This window comes from Moschus berezovskii, chromosome 6, assembly GCF_049115385.1.
Source record: "Moschus berezovskii isolate FMDL1 chromosome 6, NW_MosBer_1.0, whole genome shotgun sequence".
NCBI classification, from domain to species: Eukaryota; Metazoa; Chordata; class Mammalia; order Artiodactyla; family Moschidae; genus Moschus; species Moschus berezovskii.
Genome location: NC_142465.1, coordinates 63,615,997 through 63,628,070, shown reverse-complemented (window position 1 = coordinate 63,628,070; position 12,074 = coordinate 63,615,997). Strand labels below are relative to the sequence as shown.

At 36.2% G+C, this 12,074-nt stretch overlaps 1 protein-coding gene across 1 annotated transcript; it reads right to left on the bottom strand.

Moving 5' to 3' along the window:
• Positions 1-6,947: 6,947 nt before the first annotated feature.
• LOC129536295 (olfactory receptor 6C3-like) lies at positions 6,948-7,898 on the bottom strand. Its single transcript, XM_088836707.1, has one exon. It carries the CDS (start codon positions 7,881-7,883, stop codon positions 6,948-6,950), a length of 936 nt encoding a protein of 311 aa, XP_088692833.1. The 5' UTR covers positions 7,884-7,898.
• Positions 7,899-12,074: the final 4,176 nt, after the last annotated feature.

The window sequence follows — 12,074 nt, the reverse complement described above, 5'->3', positions numbered from 1 at the left end:
CTGAAATCAAGATTTTCAGGAGAAATATCATAAACCTTAGATATGCAGATGACACCACTCATGGCAGAAAGCAAAGAGGACCTAAAGAACCTCTTGATGGAATTGAAAGAGGAGAGTGAAAAAGCTGGCTTAAAACTCAAAAAATGAAGATCATGGCATCCAGTCCCATCATTTCATGGCAAATAGACAGGGAAACAATGGAAACAGTGACAGACTTTATTTTCTTGGGTTCCAAAATCACTGCAGATGGTGACTGCAGCCATGAAATTAAAAGACACTTGCTCCTTGGAAGAAACACTGTGATCAAACTAAACAGCATAGTAAAAAGCCGAGACATTACTTTGCCAACAAAAGTCTGTCTAGTCAAAGCTATGGTTTTTCCAGTAGTTACGTATGGATGGGAGAGTTGGACCATAAAAAAAGCTGAGCACTGAAGAACTGATGATTTTGAACTGTGGTGTTGGAGAAGAATCTTGAGGGTCCGTTGGACCACAAGGAGACCAAATCAGTCAATCGTGAAAGAAATCAGTCCTGAATATTCATTGGAAGGACTGATGCTGAAGCTGAAGCTCCAATACTTTGGTCACCTAATGTGAAGAACAGAATAATTAGAAAAGACCCTGATGCTGGAAGAGATTGAAGGCAGGAGGAGAAGGGGACCACAGAGGATAAGGTGGTTGGATGGCATCACCGACTTGATGGACATGAATTTGAACAAGCTCCAGGAGTTGGTGATGGACAGCAAAGCCTGGGGTGCTGCATTCCATGGGGTCTCAAAGAGTCAGATTGGACTGAGAGACTGAACTGAACTTAACTGTAACTAAACTGCTCACACAGAGTAAACCTATGTGACTTTTGTGACACTGGTGACTTAGGAACAACAAAGTCATCATCCATGAAATAAATATTTGATAAAATGAACTTCATTATAATTTAAAACAGGTTGAGAAAAAGAAAGTGCTTAGAAAAGTATAAAGCAAGCCACAGATTGAGAGAAATATTTATGAAAGAAACATCTGATAAACAACTATCCAAAATATGCAAAGAATTATTAAAACTAAACAATAAGAAAACAAACAAACAAAAAAAGAAAACAAATAACCCAATTAACAAATAGATACTAGACCTTAACAGACCTTACCCCAAAAAAGATACACAGATGATAAATAAGCATATGAGATGTTATTCATATCATGTCATCAGGGAAATGTAAAATGAAACAATGAGACCTACTGCATATCTACTGAAATGGCCCAATTTGGAATACTGACAACATCAAATGCTGACTGAGATGTAGAGCAACAAGAAATCTCATTCATTACAGATGAGGAGGTAAAATAGAACAGCCACTTTGGAAGGCAGTTTGACAGTTTCTTCCGAAGTTGACCATACTCTTGCTGCAATCCAGCAATCATGCCCCTTGGTATATAGACAGTTCAGTTCAGTTCAGTTGCTCAGTCGTGTCTGACTCTTTGCGACCCCATGAACCACAGCATGCCAGGCCTCCCTGTCCATCACCAACTGCTGGAGTCTACCCACACCCATGTCCATTGAGTTGGTGATGCCATCCAACTATCTCATCCTCACACAAGGGAGTTAAAACAAGTTTCCAAAAGAAGAGAAACCCTTCTTCCTACCATTGTTAATGCTTCTTTCCTCATTTTCATGGTCTAAAAATTGCTATATATTCTGTCCTGGATTCTGGAGCTCTCCAGAAGGTATTTTCTCCTGTGGGTGTTTATTAAATTGGAGTTTTGATAAAAGAAACTGTTGGGATAAGAGAATCGGAGCCTCCTATCCTGCCATCTTGTTGATCTCACTCTTCCTTACATTGTTTTCAATACACAGGTAATATTTACCAAAAATAACCATATACTGGGCTTCCCAAGTGGCTTAATGGTAAAAGAATCTGCCTACCAAAGCAGGAGACACAGGAGCCTCCAATTTGATCCCTGGGTCTGGAAGATTCCTTGGAGGAGAAAGTTGCAACCCACCCCCAGAATTCTTGTTTGGACAATCTCAAGGACAGGGGACCCTGGAGGAGAGCATGGCAACCTACTCCAGTATTCTTGCCTGTGGAATCCCCATGGTGGGCTACAGTCCATGGAATCAGAAAGAGTAGGATATGACTGAGGTGACTAAGCACACTGACAGAGGAGCCTGTCAGGCTGTAGTCCACAGGGTCACAAAGAGTCAGTCACAACTGAGCACACATGCACAACCATAAGTGGGTTATAAACTGGTTCATAACAAACCAAGCACTCATAAAAAGGAACAAGTTTCAGTCAGTTGTCGTGAGGTGGATGAATCTAGAGTCTATAATACAGGGTGAAGGAAGTCAGAAAGAGTAAACCAAATATCCTATATTAATGAATACATATGATATCTAGAAAAGCAGTACTGATTAATCTATTTCCAGAGAAGAAATGGAGATGACAATATAGAGAATGGAATTGTGGACACAGTAAGGGAAGTAGAGGCTAGGAGAAATTGAGAAAGTAGCATTTATATATATATATAATAGATAGCTAGGGGGAAGTTGCTATATAACACAGGGAGCCCAGCCTGGCACTCTGTGATAACCTAAAGGGGTGGGATGGAGCAGGGAAAAGAGGCTCAAAAAGAAGGAGATACACATATAATTCTGACTGATTCACATTGCTGTATGACAGAAACCACCACAACATTGTAAAGTAATTATCCTTCAATAAAAAATAGTCAAAGAATTGAAAACATTCTGACCAGAGAAGTGTTTTGTTAAAAACCAGTATCAGTCCCAAGTAATAAGGCTTTCAAAGAAAATATTCCAAATGAGTATAGGCAGCATGATTAGAGTTTCTAGGTGCCTGATAAGAATCAATTTTCACTCTTCCTGTCGGTTACATGTGTGCACACTTTTTTTTTCATAAATAGGTGTGTTACACATGTATTTTATGTGTACCTTTCTTGGTGGAACACAAATTCAATAAAAACTGAAAGACAATACTGCCTAGGCAATCCTAAAAAGAAGGTGAGGAAACCAGGATAATTATCCTACCAGATAAAGCCACCATAACTAAGACTCTGTATCAGTTGTACATGGATATTCAAATAGTCAATAGGACTGAAATGTCTCAATATATCATGTTAAGAAGTATTCGAGTCAGCTTTATATTATCAATGATGTTAATATTTCTTACTGGTTAGCTAATTTCTCTACTGTAAAATTCTCCACTGTAAAGGTACTTTCCCCTCTGTAATTAAAAATGACTAGGCAGTGATATTTTATGCAATGCAGGAATATTTTGAGATTGTATAAATATCATATTCATTAACAAACTCTTATCTGTTATAATAATTCAATATTATGCATTCTCTAATCTAGATTGTGGAAATATATAATAGAGTATCATTAATATTGACACAATATTTATTTTTCTAAATCTGTCAGTTCTTTTACATTTAATAGTTTGGATTTTAGCATAAAGAACAGCATTCTTTCTCTAATCCTATTAACAATTTATTAATTTATTTTGAAGTTTTTTCCACTTAATGTGTTATTATCTATTTATATCATTATATATTTCTGTGTTTAAATGTACTGATTAGAGTACTCTGAGTGAGTCCTTTATTAACATGTTGCTACGCTTTCTGAAACAATAAGATACTCTAGCTCATCGTATCCTTCAAATATTTAGTCCTGTAATCAACCATTTCTCCAGTTCTCAGAAACTATTTTTAGCAATAAATGATGCTTAGAACCATGCATCTGGATGTTTTGTGGGGTTTTGCTATTGAGCTATCATTACTCCTTGGAACTTTCACGAAATGGAGAAAGGAAATACATAAAAAATAATAGCATCACACTGACTATTTTAATCCAATAACAGAATTTTTCAACTTCTCTTATACAACATTGGATATAAGAAGCCAGGCTCCAATGTAAATCTGTTAGCCTATCAATTATTCAGCTTAAAATACATACAAAATAGTTTCTGAATTGATACACTATTACAAAAACAAATATACTAAGTAAAGTTCAATTTTTCTCTGCAGTTCCCATCCTACTGATGGTGAATTGTCAAAGTAATTTAAAAAATTATCTTTGAATTTGAAAGATAAAATTGAAAAATTACTTGTGAAAAATTACTTTTATCAGTTTTTTGCTCTTCTCCCTACATGGTTAGCAATGTGTTTTAACATTATGTTCAGTGGTGTGTGTTTAATTTTAGTGTTTTCCCTGCTTAATTTTATCTTTGGATGATGTAAACAATAAGAATATTTCAAAAGTTTATGAAATTAGGTATACTCAGAAATGTGTCAGTCACTTTTTTTTTTCTCCATTTATCTCTATTTTCTTACCTGAGTACATGTTTTTGTTATAGAAGCCTGATGTTATATTTTAATATTTGTGTGGTTAGTCCTCTCCTATCACTCTTGTTTCTCAAGATTTCCTAATTATCACGTTTGCTTTTCTATATGAAATTTAGTACTATGCCCTTCTGCATGGGCCAAATGACCAAGAAATTCCAATGTTACTTGAACAACCAGTGACAAATGGAATCCTTTAAGGTTTCATCACAAGTAAACATTCATGATACAAACTGTGATTGTGAAACAGCCTTTCACAGATAAACATTCTCTTTTGGGACAATACTCCCTGGCTTTCTACTGGGTCCTAGTAGAGAATAAAGGCCCAAACACATGACCTCAATTGACCATTAGATTTGAGCTTTCCATAATGAACTGAGTATTACTGGACCTTCTGATTGATAAACCCGGTCATTTACAACAAAACCTGGTCATTTGCAACAACAAAGGGAGACAGTACTGGGGAGATCACACTTGAACAGGTCCAGAAGGCAAAAGTAAAACTTATGAAGAGACGACTTAATCTTCTTAAATAAATTTCTGGTGGATTACATCCTCTTCCTCTACCCATGCTGCTGCTGCGTCACTTCAGTCGTGTCCAACTCTGTGTGACCCCATAGATGGAAGCCCACCAGGGTCCCCCGTCCCTGAGATTCTCCAGGCAAGAACACTGGAGTGGGTTGCCATTTCCTTCTCCTCCTCTACCCATATTTATGCCCTTATTGGGAAAACCTAATAACTGACAAATACATAAAAATATGTACCTGGTTTCAGATGTTCTATACAATATGCTAACATCCACTCAAAAGTAAATGACTGATAGGCACAAAATATGCCATAAAAGTAATGTATAATATATATATTTAATATATATATTTTAAATGCTGATATAGCTATGCCAATTTTAGTCAATGCTGACATTAAAGGAAAAAAGTGTGCTTCAGATAGAGAGGAATTGGGGGTTTTTCGTAATGATAAACAATTATGTCCCAGAAGATATAACAATCCCAAATTTGGGTCTTCATAAATATACAGTGTTAATATTTTAAAAAATAAAAACATGGCATGAATATGAACAGAAAGAAACTGCTCCATAGTTGTTTTGGAAATTTTAAGTAACTTAGTAACGGTGCAAAGAGTAAAAGTACAGATTTAAATCATGTGATTAATGAACTTGTATAGACTAGCTGACTCAAATAGAACACTGCATTCAACTACCATTACATATAATTCTCAGGTGTACAAGAAATGTTTACAAAACTCTGATCATATACTAGGCTATAAATTGAGATTCAAATAATTTAGAAGGATGTAACTTAATTAATACATGTTTTATGACAATAAAAGAGGATTCTTTGGAAAATTTTATGTCCAGAAGACCCACCTGTAGCATACTGAGGCCAGTGCAACTCAATGACTCTCCCCCAAAGGGAAAAAGAATGGTGTGGAGCATGTATCCAGCATCTGGGCTTTTTGGGGACCGGGGAAGCAGTGGTGTCTTTGTAGTTTTTCTTGGGGCCTCTATGGGACCTGACATACTATAAATGCCAAAGAGCTACTGAAGTCAAAAAAGGGCTGGGTGATGAGCTGCTGCTTCAAGGAGCTGAGTTACAGCAAACAGAAACAAAGGGAGCAAGAGACTATGGGGGAAAAAAACAGATAAAATCTTCTAGTTAGAAATCTTCATACACAAATCTGAAAAGACACAGCCTCAGAAAAGATTTAAAAGACCCCTCAGAATCTCTAGGTGGACTGAATAGTGATGGATTCCCTTGTAAAGGTGGTTGTTTTGTCAAATGTGTAGATAACAACACAGAGTTAAAAGGAACATAAAAAAACAGAAAAGTGACCCAATCAAACAGACAAAATAATCTCAAAGCATAAACCTTAAAAAAATGGAGATAAATAAATATCTGACAAAAAATTTAGAATAACTGTCATAAATGCAATCAATGAGCTCAAGAAAGTCGAAGTGTTTTAGTTTTACTTGATTTATTTTGAATTTTTAAATATCAGCATTTTAAAAAATGATACAGAACAAGGAAATTCTATAACTAATACATAATAACTTGATAAATATTTATCCTGAAAATATGCACTTAATTTTACAAAGTATAAAGAACTACACTTAAAGTGCAATGCACTACTACATACGATATTTTTGGAATGAATTTAATGTATTATATAACGGGTAGATTCTTTAATGTTAAGAAATTATCAGTGTTCATCTTGAAAATACATCAGATATTAAACACTAATTTTGAAACTTTGCATTTAAAGTGCAATGTGATATCATATGATCATTTTAGGGACTTATATTTACAGGATTAACACTATTTTTAACTTCATGCTATGAAGTATGTCTTAAAGAAATATAATTCTATTCTAGAATATGCTGTAGGATAAATAACTTTTACTATACTTTAAATGTCAATAAACAGTGACTGGAGAAATGGAAGAAATAGACTGAAAAAGTATATATTAGCAGTCATGTGGCCTGGTAAGAGGACATAAACAGCAAGCAGAGTTATACAGATATTTAGGAATTTCAGAATTTAACCTAATTGTTCTTTAAAGTGTTTTTGACCCCCCCAAAATCATTTATTAGCAGCAAATACTGCTTTATAGACCATATCTTTGAAGGCTTGTTTTACTTGTTTGTTTCTCAGGGTGTAGATGAAAGGATTTAGCATGGGGGCCACAGAGGTATTGAGAATAGCTACTCCTTTTGTCACTGATGCCTTTTCTTTGGCCGAGGGATTAGCATACATGAATATACAGCTTCCATAGGAGATGGAAATGACAATCATGTGAGAGGAACAAGTGGAGAAGGCCTTTTTTCTCTGACTGGAAGATGGGATTCTCAAAATAGTCCTGACAATGAACATATAAGACAAAATTACTAATGCCAAAGTGAACAGCAAACTAACCAAAGCAAAGTAAAAACCCATTACTTCTAGGAACCATGTATCTGAACAAGACAATTGTAAAAGGGGGAAATAGTCACACAAAAAGTGATCAATGACATTGGAAGCACAGTAATCCAGCTGGAAGAGAAGCATAAGGGGCGGGAAAATGGTTAGAAACCCACCCAGCCAAGCACAGAGCACAAGCAGGCTGCAGAGTTTCCTGCTCATGATGGCTGTGTAATGCAGGGGCTTGCAGATGGCAACATAGCGGTCATAGGACATGGCAGTTAGAATGTAAAATTCAGTCACCCCCATGAAAATAGAGAAAAATAGTTGAGCTGCACAACTGTTGTAAGAAATAGTCTTGTCCCTGGTCATAATTGCCCCCAGAAATCTAGGGATGCACACAGTAGTAAAGGAGATTTCTAAGAAAGAGAAGTTTCGGAGGAAGAAATACATTGGTGTCTGGAGATGGGAGTCCACCCAGGTTACGGTAATGACAGTCAGGTTTCCAGTGACACTTAGTACATATGTGATAAATAAAAAGAGGAAAATCACAATCTGAAGGTCAGGATCATCAGAAAGGCCTAGAAGAACAAACTCTGTGATCACCGTGTGGTTCATTTCTCTCTCTTCTTCTTTCAAATATATTTAGGAGAAAAGTGTATTAAAAGGGAAGAGATGAAAGATATAATTGATTATGGTCAATGTCATCATCATTAATACAGTTCTAAAACATTCTCTCTAATTCATGCTGATGTCATTTTCTTTCAACTTATTTTCATTACATATTAAAACATATACGTGGTTTATGCTTTATATAATGCTTCTCTTATTCTAATTAGAAAATCTTCATACAATAAATCACACTACTGAGAGATGATAAATGAAATTTATACTCCTTATTTTGTCCTTTTAATGCAATCCCTTGCAATTTTTTTGGAATAATCCTATAAAATATTTATTTTTCTTTTTTTCTATCATATATTTATTATAAGACTCTACCACTTAAAAAAAAGAAACAGATAATCTCACTTCCTTCAAAAGATCATAAATGAAATTTAAAAGACTAAAGTAACAACCCATTTTTATTTGTGCACAACTCATTACTTTTTATGATATAACTCAATTAAGATTTTCTTATCAAATAAAGTAAACGTTAAAATATTTAATGATTAAATTATTAATTTTATTTTAATATTAACATTTATTAAGTAGTTAACATAACATGGGAATGCTTTATACTTATATATATATTTATAATAACAAAGAATAAATAGCTGAATTATGTTATTTAATAGGAAATATATTCACTTAAAAGATTTGTCTATAATTCCATTGAAATCATTAACATTTGGCAAATTCTTTGATTTGCTAAGAATATACATATAGAAACATTTCTATTTTTGAGCTTAAAAGGATATGCAGCATTTAACTACTTTCTTTTTGTATTGAAGCACAAACTGAAAAGTAACTACTTGCCTCAGATCATAGCAGCTCTGTCACCCAGATTGTAGCCCAGCATATTTTCCGTTTGAACATCCTTATTTCTCAGCTATTAAGCTTTATAAAAAATGTTTTATTCCCTTGAAGTTCTGTCTCATGTTTATCTTTTGCCTGAGGCAACTGATCCAAAGGGATATTCCAGAAATGTGTAGGTAAACCTCTCCCATGCATACAAACCTATTCACTTAATTCCCGTCTCTGCTAGATATATCATTCTGTTTATTTGTTTTGCTAAAATCAAGACAGATCCCTTTTCCTTATTTCTGATATTCACAATTCTGCTGTGATTAATAAAATGAAAAATCATTGCTTCCCTGCCAGAAACTAGCAAATGTCACATTAATCAAATTTCACTAAATTTTCTCTATTGTATGGTGGTGACTCAAGGGAAATAGTTCAGGAAATAAAAACAATGTCAGAAACCTTAAGAAATGTGGAAATACACTATCCTCCTTTTCAATAAAGTTGGTCTAGAAGTTTAAGGGAGAAATGTTTAAAGAGAGAATTGCAATATTGGGTATTATAAGCACAGATACTTTAACTAGGATCTTGTATCTCTCTGGCTGCACTGATAGCTCAAATTTTTCATCTCCGTTGTTTTGACTTATGAAGAAAGTCATACTTTGAACTCCTGGGAACGAAGCAAAGTCGAGGCCAAATCTCTGCTAAGGTATAGACCATGAGGGATTTTTGGAAGCCATACTTGGCATTCTCAGTAGCCTCCTAATTCTCCTCTATACTGAATCTCTCTTGAGAATGGCTATGTTCATCTTTGTATTTCATAGAAGACCTCAATATTGACTTTTATAAAATAACCACTTCCATTAACCACAATTATTTAATATTTCATGAGTAATAGAAATAAATGGGAAATCTTACAAAAATAGAACTTTTAATCTAACATGTCCTTGATAAATAAACAGTGTATACAAATAACAGATTCTTAAAGCAATAAGGATCTAACCAATTAGTTAATGTGTTTGTTCTGCAATCAATAATGACTTCACTAGACAATGAAACCTTGGTACTCTACATGATACACTAGTAAGGCAGAAGTCACCTAGAATTAAGTGCCTACTAAAACAAGATTGAAGAAGCTTGCATAATGAATAGGAGGCCTGTGCACTGTGCTGGCATCTTCCAAATGCATCTGAGAGCTAAAAGAAAAAATATATACATAACTTCAATATTTCAGTCATCTCTGGGCTTCCCTTGTAGCTCAGCTGGTAAAGAATCTGCCTGTAATGTGGGAGACCTGGGTTCGATCCCTGGGTTGGGAAGATCCCCTGGAGAAGGAAAAGGCTACCCACTCCAGTATTCTGGCCTAGAGAATTCCATGGACTATACAGTCCTTGGGGTCGCAAAGAGTCGGACACGACTGAGTAACTTTCACTTCACTTGACATAACCAAGGAGATGGCATTACCAATAATAAATCCTGATCCTATAGTCTCCTTAATTATATAAATGATTTAATGCAAAGCTTTTCCTCCTGTCTCATGTGAGTATTAGTGTGTTGACTGGGAAAGATTGGGGCCTGAGAATTAGTATGAAGCTTCTATATATTCAAATGACTCAAAGCTGAATTTGGAAGCACCACATAGACTCCCTTACCAAGAGAAGGCTTCTTGAAGCTAGCCATGCGTTGTTTAGTGAATCTGTCATTACTTCACAAGGAGCTATTTTTCTCTTGTGTGCATTTGTCACTCCTAAATTATTTTTAAGCTTATAGCACATATACATGTCTGGAATTATCCAGGAGATGGTAAACATGAAAAAACTAAAAATAGCTTTATATATGAATATTTTCACAATTTTCTGCTATTTTTGCAAACTTTTAATTTTTTTGAACGAAAGTTAACTGTTTTACAGAAATTTGTTATTTTCTGTCAAGCCTCAACATGAATCAGCCATCAGTCAGTCAGTTCAATCTCTCATTGGTGTCCAGCTGTTTGCAACCCATGAATCACAGGACGCCAGGCCCCCCAGTCCATCACCAACTCCCAGAGTTCACTCAAACTCATGTCCATCGAGTCAGTGATACCATCCAGCCATCTCAACCCTATCATCCCCTTCTCCTCCTGCCCCCAATCCCTCCAAACATCAGAGTCTTTTCCAGTGAGTCAACTGTTCTCATGAGGTGGCCAAAGTATTGGAGTTTCAGCTTTAGCATCAGTCCTTCCAATGAACACCCAGGATTGAACTCCCTTAGAATGGACTGGTTGGATCTCCTTGCAGTCCAGGGGACTCTCAAGAGTCTTCTCCAACACCACAGTTCAAAAGCATCAATTCTTCGGTGATCAGCTTTCTTCACAGTCCAACTCTCACATCCATACATGACCACTGGAAAAATCATAGCCGTGACTAGATAGACCTTTTTGACAAATTAATATCTCTCCTTTTCAATATGCTGTCTAGGTTGGTCATAACTTTCATTCCAAGGAGTTCAGTTCAGTTCACTTCAGTTCAGTCGCTCAGTGTGTCCGACTCTCCGCGACCCCATGAATCACAGCACGCCAGGCCTCCCTGTCCATCACCAACTCCCGGAGTTCACTCAAACTCATGTCCACAGAGTCGGTGATGCCATCCAGCCATCTCATTCTCCGTCGTCCCCTTCTCCTCCCGCCCCCAAACTTTCCCAGCATCAGAGTCTTTTCCAGTGAGTCAACTCGTCGCATGAGGTGGCCAAAGTATTGCAGTTTCAGTTTTAGCATCAGTCTTTCCAATGAGCACCCAGGATTGATCTCCTTTAGAATGGACTGGTTGGATCTCCTTGCAGTCCAAGGGACTCTCAAGAGTCTTCTCAAGCACCATAGTTCAAAAGCATCAATTCTTCGGCGATCAGCTTTCTTCCTATCCAACTCTCACATCCATACATGACCAAAAGAAAAACCATAGCCTTGACTAGACGGACCTTTGTTGGCAAAGTAATGTTTCTGCTTTTTAATATACTATCAAGGTGGTCATAACTTTCCTTCCAGGGAGTAAGCGTCTTTTAATTTCATGGCTGCAATCAGAATCCTCAGTGATTTTGGAGCCCAAAAAAATAAAGTCTGACACTGTTTCCACTGTTTTTCCATCTATTTCCCATGAAGTGATGGGACCAGATGCCATGATCTTTGTTTTCTGAATGTTGAGCTTCAAGCCAACCTTTTCACTCTCCTCTTTCACTTTCATCAAGAGGCTTTTGAGTTCCTCTTCACTTTCTGCCAGAAGGGTGGTGTCATCTGCATATCTGAGGTCATTGATATTTCTCCCAGCAATCTTGATTCCAGCTTGTGCTTCTTCCAGCCCAGCGTTCCTCATGATG